Source organism: Petromyzon marinus, chromosome 15, assembly GCF_048934315.1.
Source record: "Petromyzon marinus isolate PM22_M1 ecotype Great Lakes invasive population chromosome 15, UKy_Petmar_22M1.pri1.0, whole genome shotgun sequence".
Classification (NCBI taxonomy): Eukaryota; Metazoa; Chordata; class Hyperoartia; order Petromyzontiformes; family Petromyzontidae; genus Petromyzon; species Petromyzon marinus.
The window spans coordinates 3499779-3512948 of NC_133681.1; the positions used below are offsets into that span (position 1 = coordinate 3499779).

The 13170-nt window shown below is 42.2% G+C and overlaps 1 protein-coding gene across 2 annotated transcripts in view; it reads right to left on the reverse strand.

Moving 5' to 3' along the window:
• Positions 1-244: 244 nt before the first annotated feature.
• Positions 245-13170, reverse strand: part of LOC116942588 (exostosin-1-like) — a 154094-nt gene continuing 141168 nt past the window's right edge. For both annotated transcript variants that reach the window (XM_076067217.1, XM_032954669.2), the window contains 4 exons: positions 12615-12704; positions 11831-11991; positions 10145-10316; positions 245-5924 (listed from right to left, as the gene is read on the reverse strand). In XM_076067217.1, coding sequence (XP_075923332.1) covers positions 5739-5924; positions 10145-10316; positions 11831-11991; positions 12615-12704 — 609 coding nt within the window. In that variant the 3' untranslated portion in view covers positions 245-5738. The remainder of the gene's footprint in view (positions 5925-10144; positions 10317-11830; positions 11992-12614; positions 12705-13170) is intronic.

The window sequence follows — 13170 nt, forward strand, 5'->3', positions numbered from 1 at the left end:
CATATGCCGCATGTCTGTATCCATACGCCGCATGTTGTTCGTCACGATGTCTGACGATTCGCTCCGCGTTAAGCAAACTTCAGTTCACAAAACTCTTAGCACGTCGAGCGGCACGTCGGACATCGTGCCGAACAACACGTGGTACGACCTGGAAACATCACGTCAGAGCGCTCTAAATGGATTCCTCAGGTAAAACACAAGAAGCAACGTAAGCGGCCTTGATAAATAAACGCACAAGGACACATTCCAGTATATCAAATAGTTTATTCTTTTTTTTAAGTTATTGTTTTGCAGGGGATTGTTTTTTTCGGTATTTGTTGCTCTTTTATTTTTTATTCATTATTACCTTTTTATATAAAATTAGCAGTGAAATTTAAACCTTTGTACAAAACACAGTATCCTGTGCTTCCACAGTTCAGAGAGCATCTATTTTTTTGTCATACACATTTTAGCAACAAAAACAAAAAAATGCAATACGTGAAATTAGCTGGTGAGGCCAGCACAAACATAAGTAACCTTAAGAAGCTGGAACAAATCGGGACATCCATGTTATACAGTACAATGTTGATTACTTTGTGAAAAATATCTAGTATGGATTTTTGCTTTTTCAAATTACGTTTGAATTAGTAAAAAGATGTCTCTCGAAATTACAAACCTACTCGATTCAGAATGTAATACGCCAGCCATATCTCTCTTGTCTCAGAAAGCATTCAGAACCTTGGTAAAAGTACAGAGATATGCATAAGCAAACGCAATGCAATAAAACAAAATCAAAGACCCTCTTTGAAAACGTAACATTGGCCACAGAGTGTGCATAAGTACATCTACGAAAGTTGTTACTTTTCCAGAAAGTGTGTTCAAGAGAAAATATATACGATTGGATTGAGTGATCTGCAAGCGGTTACGTTGCCTTTATTGAAGTTTTTTTTTTAAATATCCAATTTTCAAAACCAATATTTAAATGGAAACATACCATAGACGTGCATCTGAGGCAGGTCCCATTAAAGCAGTGGTTCTTAACCTTTACTACAGCCTTGCACCCCTTTGGTTCTCAATGGTAACAAAATGTATAACGTTAATAAATACATAGGTTTGGTGAAACAAAGTCGTTGTACTTACGTGCCCGTGCTTAATTTGTCTTTCAATGATTTACCTTCGAAAAAGATCTTGCCGTGTCTCACACCCCCAGAAAGGGCCACTCGCACCCCCAGGGGGTGCGCGCACCCCAGGTTAAGAACCACTGCATAAAAATGATGTACTGTGGATTTCCACTTTTGAAATTACTTTGACGAGTCACCTCCTTTTTCAAGCCAGAGGCTTGACATCATTTTATATTTTGTATTTGGATATACAGGCCGTGAATAAAAGAAAACAATTATTTAGCCCACATCTTCTCGCTGTATTTTATGTAAAGGGAAAATGAACCGAATTGGAGAGACACTGAGAAAAAGCCACTTTCATTAAAAGTGTATAAATCACAAAAGATAAGGATGCGTTGAGAAATGAAATCAGGAATGTTTTTTTTGTGCAGTTACTATAAAATGTTTCAATCTCCTGCTATCCGTGTGCATCTACTTGGTGAGTACATGGCAGAAAGGGGCATTAATAACATCCAAGCCGACCAATACTCCACTTTATGACAACGGGATCTTTATCCGACACCTCCAGCATAAAAAAACACCGACCCATCTCTGTTTGTTACAAAACAAAACAAAAATCACTGCTTGCGTTCCTTGAACAAACGCGAACTTAAAAATGGTCAACGTCACATGATGCGTGACCGTTATAAATCGACAACAGCATCGACATTAAAGGTGCACCAAGTATTTTAAATTGCAAAAAAAATAATGTGTTTTACTCATTAGTATCTAACTACCATACAGGGAGGGGAAAAGTATTTGATCCCCTGCTGATTTTGTACTTTGCTCACTGACAAAGAAATGATCAGTCTATAATTTTAATTGTAGGTTTATTTGAGCAGTGAGAGACAGAATAACAACAACAAAAATCCAGAAAAACGCATGTCAAAAATGTTATAAATTGATTTGCACTTTAATGAGGGAAGTAAGTATTTGACCCCCTCTCAATCAGAAAGATTTCTGGCTCCCAGGTGTCTTTTATACAGGTAACGAGCTGAGATTAGGTACACACTCTTAAAGGGAGTGCTCCTAATGTCAGCTTGTTACCTGTATAAAAGATACCTGTCCACGGAAGCAATCAATCAATCAGATTACAAACTCTCCACCATGGCCAAGACCAAAGAGCTCTCCAAGGATGTCAGGGACAAGATTGTAGACCTACACAAGGCTGGCATGGGCTACAAGACCATTGCCAAGCAGCTTGGTGAGAAGGTGACAACAGTTGGTGCGATTATTCGCAAATGGAAGAAACACAAAAGAACTGTCAATATCCCTCGGCCTGGGGCTCCATGCAAGATATCACCTCGTGGAGTTGCAATGATCATGAGAACGGTGAGGAATCAGCCCAGAACTACACGAGAGGATGTTGTCAATGATCTCAAGGCAGCTGGGACCATAGTCACCAAGAAAACAATTGGTAACACACTACGCCGTGAAGGACTGAAATCCTGCAGCGCCCGCAAGGTCCCCCTGCTCAAGAAAGCATATATACATGCCCGTCTGAAGTTTGCCAATGAACATCTGAATGATTCAGAGGACAACTGGGTGAAAGTGTTGTGGTCAGATGAGACCAAAATGGAGCTCTTTGGCATCAACGCAACTCGCCGTGTTTGGAGGAGGAATGCTGCCTATAACCCCAAGAACACCATCCCCACCGTCAAACATGGAGGTGGAAACATGCTTTGGGGGTTTTTTTCTGCTCAGGGGACAGGACAACTTCACCGCATCAAAGGGACGATGGACAGTGCCATGTAACATCAAATCTTGGGTGAGAACCTCCTTCCTTCAGCCAGGGCATTGAAAATGGGTCGTGGATGGGTATTCCAGCATGACAATGACCCAAAACACACGGCCAAGGCAACAAAGGAGTGGCTCAAGAAGAAGCACATTAAGGTCCTGGAGTGGCCTAGCCAGTCTCCAGACCTTAATCCCATAGAAAGTCTGTGGAGGGAGCTGAAGGTTCGAGTTGCCAAACGTCAGCCTCGAAACCTTGATGACTTGGAGAAGATCTGCAAAGAGGAGTGGGACAAAATCCCTCCTGAGATGTGTGCAAACCTGGTGGCCAACTACAAGAAACGTCTGACCTCTGTGATTGCCAACAAGGGTTTTGCCACCAAGTACTAAGTCATGTTTTGCAGAGGGGTCAAATATTTATTTCCCTCATTAAAATGCAAATCAATTTATACAATTTTTGACATGCGTTTTTCTGGATTTTGTTGTTGTTATTCTGTCAACGTGACTTTACCCAATAGAACCAAAGAGTATGGATCCTAGCAGTCACGAAAGCTTTAAATCTAGAATTGATAACCTCTATGGGGAGGGCTTTCACCTATCTGTTAGAGCTTTTAACAGACAACGGGACAAGAAGTCACAGCTCATCGAGACGCTGACCTTCCTCAAAAGATGCCGCGATCACAAGCTTAAAGGTCGTGATCTAAGCGTGGCTTCTCCCACTCCAGCGCTGTCCTCCAGACAGTCTCGTCCTTTCACTTGATGAAGGCCGCTTGTGTTGTGGCCGAAACGTCGTGATTTTTTGTTATTTTATTTTCACCTACGTGACTTTACCCAATAGAACCAAAGAGTATGGATCCTAGCAGTCACGAAATCTTTAAATCTAGAAGTTATTCTGTCTCTCACTGTTCAAATAAACCTAACATTAAACTTACAGACATATCATATCTTCGTCAGTGGGCAAACGTACAAAATCAGCAGGGGATCAAATACTGTTTTCCCTCACTGTACAATGATTTTTTTTATTATCAATAATTTACCTGCTCCTGAAACTCTTCTGCGGATAATGTTCGTTTAGGTCTGTTACACCCCTTGCAATTACTTTATCAAGTAAAGCCACATTGATCAAGCACACCTAGCATGTTGTCTGTTCCGTAAACAAACCATAAAATCAAAACGTGTCAGCATTGCTAATCAGTTGCATAAACACGCGCAACAAAAACTATTCGTCATTCTGCATCTAGCATATCTGATAACCTGAAATGAGCCTATTAATCTCGAGTTTAACAATACGCTTTGAAAGGGTAATTTGATGACACTGGGCACACCTTAATGATTCCGATTTAATGAAACCCATAAAAATCGATATGAATAATAAAAACGTAAACCAGAAATCCATGTCTGTCGACGTGGATTCCTTTTCATGGTTCCATAAACAAATCAAATAATGTTTCAAACTGCCGTATTGATGCTTTGCATTATGAACATGTAAATGAGAACTAATAAATACGTGAATAATGAACGCCTGTAGTTATACAGTTTCTGAAGAGATACTTCTACAATATAAATCGTTCCACAACCGAATGTACTTTTACAAAGCAAACTAAACTTCACATCTTGTTTATACTTTTGCACAACATTCATTGCACTTGTTAAGTTGGTGGCTTTTTTGTTCATTTGTCTGCTGCTCTGTGGGAGGCATTTACAAACAGTTAATTTATTTCCTAATGCGAAAACACAAAACGAGAATGTTACCGTTTTCATCTCCCTCCAGGAACTGGGTTTTGCGTGGGGCCCTTTTGAAGGATGCTACAAGAGGCCTTGGCTTAACATCAGTTGGTAATGAGATAAAAGTAAAAAAAAGGTTTTTTAATTCATGAAAAAAAGTTGTTGTTTTTTAATGAATACAGAGCCATGTCGATTGACAAATGCACCGAAATAAATTTAAAAAAATAATATCTCAATGCTTTAAATTGAAAACAACAGTGCACATTGAAAACATTTAATGTTTTGTACAGGCCACAGTGCCTTAACAATTGCAATCATCCTGCATTCAGGACCGAGTCTCCTCCGTCCGCAGTTCCATGTGCACCACATGCATCGTATACCTGCTAATGAACGCTCAATCAGCCGCTCTTCATATAGATTTTACATGATCAAGTAATATTCGTACAATAAGATGCCTAAGAAGACGGAACAATTAAAGGGGGGGAAAAAAGGTGTGGAATTAAGTAAACAGGTAAAGTCAATCAACACATTGTTTAGGTACCCTCAGACAGTGCTGAAACATAAACAAGAGTTCACTGGGGCTGCACATGCTAACAATGTGATCATTACCGTATTGATGTTTAAGGCTTTGACATTACTCTATGATGCACTGGATTTTCTTTGTCTAACACCGTATTAGAAATGCCAATATGTTAAACGATAGATAGCAAAGCATTCTGGCATTTATGGATTAACTGAATTGAGTTAAAAGTCATTTCTCTCTTTTTCTTTGAGAATGACCCTCAGGTCTTAGTATTTACTTTCAGTACTTGAGCATGCGCATGGGAACCTCTCAACTTGCTGTGAACGTCACCGGCGAGTTGACTGATTCCTGCAAATTGCGAAAACGTCACCCTGCGATCACCTCTCTCAGACCCTCCTTCATCGTCTCTTCTCTTTTTCTGCATCCCTTTCACAATCTTCATTTACTTTTAGTTTTCTTCTCTTTGCCCACACCCCCTTTCTCCCCTCTTTGCCACTACATAGATTTAGATAGATGTGTATTTATTTCAGCAGGAAAGGGCCCCAGTAAGCGATTGGGTTCTGCTTCGTGGGCGTCCTGCTGAGCCACGGATGTTACACGGTACAGATATTAGTCACTTAGAGTCGCTCAATGTCACGGTATTTCTTACGCAGGATGGACACCTGGTCCTTGAAGAGCACAGGGTCTAAGCGCATCTGCGAGCGGATGAGTGGCATGTGCACGAACCACGCGGCAAAGGTGTTCATGCAGGTCTGCCGCTGTGCAAAGTGGTCGGGGTCTGCCCAGCGAGACGTCTTCGAGCCCTGCGAGTGACATGGGGGGTGGTAGTGGTGGTGGGGTCAGGCAATGCACACAGCACGAGGATTGTTAAGTCTCACCCTCAATAAGTCAGAAGAGGGTTGCCGAGCACAAGCACGAAGGGCCCAAATTCCAAGTTGGCCAGCAACAAACTCGTGAAGGTGGAATTCGTGAGTTAATGCGGTTTTTCCTTTTTTAGAGCAAGGTTGTAAGAAATTGGGGCGAGAGACAATGGCAGAGAATTTCCAGAGTTGAGCAGTGACGCACGATGTGCCTAATATTTCATGAAACGATATTTATATGAAAACTGATGTATTCTTCACAGATATCGAAGCACAGACCTATAATTTATAACACATTACACTATTTATGGCAATGATTATAGGGAGGGGTGATGTTAATACTCTACTTTTGAACCAGAAATGGGCTTTGCCTGCTTTTTATTGGTTTTAGCATCGTACTCTTAAGGAAAGTGAGGTACAAAGTTCACCGATGATCCGGACCGTCCACTTTAAGGTGTTTAGCACAAGCCTGTAGGCTGACTCCTGCCCCATAAGTAAAACCAATTAAAAGTTGTGCCGTACATTCTAATGGCCCATTTTTTTATCATCCACTTCATAACCATAGCCTCGACTATATTTGAGATAAGTTTCAGCTTCCTCACAATGATCAGTCAATCAGTCATTCGTCACCCAAATGATGAGTCCTAACTTCAATGTTTAGAATGTAGGGGGGCTTTATATTCACACATGTAGCAATCCCTTTATATTCAGGTAGAGCTCAATGGGACCAAAAGTGTATTTTTAACGGTAGACCGGAAATTAAACAAAATCACAACAAATTCGGCACAAATCAATATCTATTGTGTCACATCAAAAGCTAAAAGGCGCAGACGTACAAATTTCCTGGTTCTTACTCTCGTGGAGCGAATATTTGGCATACTCTCTTGCATTGGCCAGATGTCTTGGAAGAGGTGGCAATATCCATACAGCACGTGACCTGCCGATCGACTAACCCAGTGTACCCACTTGCACCACGATGCCGAAAGGTCAAACCCACGACCTCCGGATTGCAAGTCGGGTGAGACAACCATTCCACCACGCCAGCGTCCCCGTTAGTGCAACAGTAGCCACTGTTATTGGATCAAAGCTGCCCTGTTATGTAAGTGGCATATGGCAATAGTGAGCATATGGAATTTTAATGTTTTTAACATTTTAAACATTGCCTCAGGACATGTGTTCGTCTCGATCGGGGGGGTCGGCAACCAAAATAAATTTTTGGTTTAAATTAGGTATTAAAAACCCCCTCTATTTCAAGAGCCACAATGCGATGTGAATACGAGATGGTGGGTCCTTAATATAATAACGCAAGAAGTGGTCCTTGAAGAGCTGCATTTCCGCTCAGGAGCCGCAGGTTGCAGACTCCTGGCCTAGATGGATCGCACAAAGTCCCTGTTGGCGAAGACAATTGCCAATGCTGGGTTTTTTTTGTTTTGTTAAATAGGTGGGCAGCTGGGCAGGGAGAAGTCTTTGAGAGTTTCTGTCAGAACTCAGTCCTCAGGGCAGATCCTTCAGCCAGCTAATGAGTGAAAACAAAGTGGACGCAATTAATGCCCTGTGAATCTTGGCAAACCGTTCGTTTTGAGACACGTGATTAATGTTAGGAATAGGGTTTTTCCCCTTTTTTCTGGCAACAAAACTGAAACCTTCTTACAAGGATTCATGTCTGCATTAACCACAATACCTGCAGTCAAATGCAAACAAAAAACATACTATGATAATATATGCATTGTCCTTGAAACTGATTGGTCCACACCAAGGGACGGCTTTCTTTTGAGCCTCGACCCAATTGGTGCTCGACCGGATGACGTCAAAAGGCGTACGCCAAAGACGTCATCCGGTCGATGACGCTACACGTCATCTAATACGTGTAGCTTGTCATGATTGATGCAGTGACTGCTGTAGGTTCTCATCATGTTGTATAAAGGCTAGAGAGAATATATTTGTGACATATATGTGTAAGGAGAAACATCTGAAAACCCACATTTTAAATTTTAGCTTTCCAAATGTGGGAGAATTGAATTTACATTTTTGTTATTAAATATATAGGTCTACGAAGAAATTGCATTTGGAGTTTTGGAAGTTGACCGAATGAAAATGAGGTAAAGGTGCAGCCCTGCAATTGCTTCTTCAATCTACCGGTGACATAAACGCCCCCGCTATAGAGGCCTAGAGAGCTCCTCTGAGAGGGCGTTTGGCCTACCCTTCCCCGCTGGACATATAATAATTGAAATAAATGGAAATACCCACACTTTATCCCACCACATTCGGCATAACTGACCACCTGTGCTGTACCCATTTATACTGCTGGATGATGGGAAGGGGGAGAACTCAAGACATATGCCCATTTTTTTTTACTTAACCCCCAGTTGGAGATCAAACAGGCAACCTATAGATTGCAAGTCCGGTATGCTAACCATTTCAACCCTACAGCCTCCTGAATCGACATATGACAACATTTTCTATGGCTCAAAGGTCCTGGTACGTTTTGGAAGAGTGTGATTATGCAGCCAATATAAAGTAGTTAAGGTACTTGATGCGACAACACCGAACTTACACAACAGCAATGAATACAGATGGCACTGTTGTATCATTTTCAAATATCTATTCTAATCATAGCAATGATTCCCCGTAGTTATTTGAAGGCAACGATGCAATTATTCCCATTAAAACGAATTTGTACATATATTATAAATATGCATGGACCGGAAATGTGTATGTTGATGTGTATAGAAATTTTCTGCAAACAATAACAGGTTAACACAATGAATTCTAGGCAATATCGAACACAACATATGTGATTCAAGTAAATTATAACCTAGGCAAAGAAATGTGAAGTCAATTATACTCCCTTTGCGATCGTTTTGACATAACTTTACCCCACTTAGACATTTCAATTCCGTTTCGCCTCCAACTAAAAGCGATTCTGATAAACAAAAACAACTTGAGGAAAAGCACATTATCTTGTGTGCATTCAAGAGTACTTTTGTTTTGACATGTTAATCATCATCTGTAATGTGTGATAAGAAAGACAACATTAATTCAAAACCAGATTAAGACCTCGCAGCGGTGCTCGGTGGGAACACGCATTCAATTACACCACCAACGGAGTGGACAAAAAGCCCCCCTCCTGCATGTCCTCCACATTCTTAGTGGAGTCCTCGGTACATTCGTCTTTGCCGATTTGAAGCTTTTGTGACTGCAGGAATCCATACTCTTTGGTTCTTTCGGTAAAGTCACGTAGATATGAAAGAAAAAAAATGTGATTTATTTTATATTATACCTACGTGACTTTACCGAAAGAACCAAAGAGTATACATTCCTCTTTGCCGATTCTTCTTCGTACGTACGTATGAATGTTGAACTTCTTTAGCACTGCTTCTGTAAGATATTGCACTGCTTCGGCAGAAAATAAATACCCGACGACCGCTTGTGTTGCAATCGAAACGTCGTGATATTTGTATTCACTTTATTTTTATTATTTTATTGCTATTTTTCCTATCTACGTGACTTTACCAAAAGAACCGTAGAATATTAAATACTCCACAGTTCTGCATGCACAGATAGGGGACGAGTTGCAAACAAACTGAACGAACAGTCACCTGAACTTGTGACACGCAAACTTTTCACACTACAAATATTTCACACTACATTTTCAATCATGCCTAGAGCTCAGGATGTGCCCAATCTTGTCAAATCTCACAAGCTTAGCAGCCTGGGTAATGCTTGGATGGCCACAAGTGTTATAGGGAAGTCCAGTAAAGCCCATTATTGTTTTGTAGTATGTATGTTGACCTTCTTTCACACTGTGCATAGCCAACCGTGCTAATCGGAGGTGCGGAGGAAGGATAACAAACTAAACACAAAAAGCAGTTCTAAAGAAATGAGTTTTAAATCTAGATGATTTAAAAGTGCATGGCTCCAGTAGCTTCCTACTATCGTAAGGAAGAGCGTTCCAGACGGCCGCAGAAGCACACCTGAAAGCGCACGATGCAGCGACCGGGTATGTTCGATGGCTCGCCAAAATCAGCTGCGAGGACGACCGGAGTTTGTGTGATGGTTTATGTGCGTGTGTGCACTTTGAACTTCTCTCGCACCGTACGCAGCCAACCGTGCTCATCGAAGGTGCGGGGGGGGGGATGGCAAAAAACGAACCACTAACTCACCTGCTGCATCATTGTCTCTTTGTACTGCTTCTTCTGAGTGACCTTGACGGGTGGAAGCTTAGTCACGGCCGACACCAGAAAGTTCATGAGGATGTCTTCGCAGTTTGCCATTTGGTCCACCATTGCCTTCAAGCTCTCAGGAAGGTGATATGTGTACAGATAATGATAGTACCTGAAATAAATCAGTAATAATGTGTTACACCCTGCTACAATGTTCAGCACTTTTACGGGGAATGACTGGGATTTTGGCCAAGAATTGTGAATTTGGATGTCTGTGAAACTGTAGAAACACATTCGTTTACATGTTTCCTTCATTAACCTAAAAAAATGACATTGGATCTTTGTCCACCCTGTTGGTGGTTGTGTGGGAGGGAGAGGGTGCAGTCCAAAAGGGGCAAAAGATTTGTCTTCATGCCTTGGCGAAACCTGGGTGCCCCATATATCGTTTCTCTTTAGATTTGAAAGATTTTAATGGATTAAATATGTAAACAATCTCAGCAGTAGACTTACTTGTGGCTAAACTGAACAAAATCATTTCATTTCGTCTGGATCTTTCTTCAACGGGCCTCAACCTATTGCCTTAGGGATTACGTGACCGGATAAGCTTTTAATCGCACGGTATTTTCCATGTGTCTGTTATGTAATACTTTCGCCAGCAACAACAATCTATATATTCCATTCCGTTGTTGGGAACTGGGCTGAAACGGTCATTCCGCTCCACGTGATAATTTTTCAATTCGTTGGGACTGAAAATATAACGTTCTATTGTGCTTCGTCTATTCCCTTTAAGCCAGGCATTTGAACCAAGGTTGTCAGAGATGCTGGCTCACTAGTTTTAGCTTAACACATCTGCTGCACAATGAATCCTAACTCAGTTTAACACATAGCAGTAGACTTTCAGCGACCATTATTATCCATAAGAGGTTTTTGGGTGAGATGGCATGAATATAAATGTGTCGTTAAACCCGCCACCACCACCCGACACTGCCAATTAATTAGGGTTGTCAGGTAAACAAAACATGCCAATTCGTTACTAGAACCACTACATTTAGAGCAGAGGGTAGTGCTTATAGTTATGCAAATAAAACAAACATAACAACAAGTCTCACAGAAAAATGTAGAAAACAATACTAATGGCATTGTACAAATGGAATTAATTCTTGAACTGCGACTCCTAATAGTTACAATTCATCGAATTTATGTAGAGGTGGGTGATTAGTCAAATGCCTACTACATAGAACTTAAAAGTCTTGTAACAGTTATCTGCAAGGCTTTCCAGACGTGGCTTAGAAAGTCAGAAGGGATTAGGCTTTGGAAAAGTGTGCAAAGTAGCACAGAGAGATGCGTCCTTGCAACCACACTGAGAGACATGGATCAGTAAAACAAATGCAAATCAGAGGCATCGTGTTGACCGTTAAGGAAAGCAAATTGCCTTTGAGTAGGACACATCACAAGGTAAGTAAGCAAAGGAATGGCAGCCAAAGGAGAGAACGCGCCTTGGGAGGACGACCACCGCAGAGATGGGGGTGACGAGATCGGTTCGTTTGCGATAGTGAGATGGAGTGGCGTGGCATTGCCCGACCGTGAGGGAAAGCAACAGCAACGTGGACGCGTTTATCCAGCAGCGGATAGGCAATGGCTACTGCTGCTGATGATGATGGAAGGTGATGGTGAAAGTGCTTTCACCTGTGGTAAAACGCAGCCCCAGTGAGAACCATGGAGTAATCGTTGGTCCACTTCGAAGTGTAGCTCCACCGCCCCTTGTTGCTGTCCCAGAAGTGGCTGCGAGCTGGGTACCCAACGATCCGCTCGGGAAAGCTCTGCCACACCGTGAAGGAAAAGTCCACCTGCGCGCAGCGATGGGGGAATTCTACCAGAGGCGTCTCCAAATCGGCGCGAGGCGTCTCCGTGTTTACGCACCTCTTGCACAAACACCCGAGCGATTCGTTGCAGACGCAACTGACTTATTTGGAGGCCGCCGTGATCAGGAAGCAGGATGTTAACAGATGTCAGATGCGTTTCTTGATAGCCCTGGTCTTGTGCATTTTGTATATGAATACAGAATGTCATTTGCTGTTGCTTAAATCCGTTGCAAGAATGCGTATCGGTGCTTGTGCTAAGGATAAACAGCTATGAACAACATTTGTTCTCGGTGTAGGTGGCAATTTATTTTGATAGTTGCGCAATGTGCAGCTCCCGTGTCAGCAGTGTACTAAATAAGAGAATTGCTTGCGTTCGATTATGGTCATTTAGCAACCGAGTTTATGCATTGCCATTTTGTTGCTGTTGCAAAATCGCGAGCTTTATTCAGAAAACAACGCCCGCTTTTAATATAAACGGGAACGTGGCGAGGGGCGGTCGCACGCACACCCCGACATTGATATCGAGGCCGCTCATTAACCCGTCCGCATTTTTGTTGTTCTCTCCCCGGATAACTGTGCGTGTGCGTGTGTGCACACGGTGGACTTGCCTCATTTGTGGAGAGGACCGTGTCTTCATCGAGACCCAAAACGGCATCAGTCTGTATGACGTCAAGGGGTAGAAACCGACTGCTCATCACCTGCCCAGCCAACGGGAGACGGCAGCGACAAAGGGAAAACATTTTGTTACCGTGACGATGTCACAGGCTGAATGACGTCAAAAGAGGCGGAATGAGACCGCTCAATCGAGTACGCGAATGAATGAGACGGTACGGAGAGTAGGAAAAAAACGATGAAAGGGGTTTTGCTGCTGTAATGATTGCTGTACTCGAAGTCAAACATCTTCATAAGGACACACAATGAAGAAGAATGGTTTTCCCAATAGCCAAATAAGATAACAGGTTAAGTGGAAAGTGTCTTCCGTACTCTCCATTCAAGTCTATCATGCACTGGAGATCAATTGGGCAGATTTAATCTTTCTAAACTGCGGTTGCTTATTAGCCGAAGCCACGGCGGGGAGGGCGGAGGAACGCAACGTCGAGCTTGCTCATGTTGTAGGTCGCTTGATATCGCAATCCTGTTTCAGTTTTTTTCATTTATTAGGTA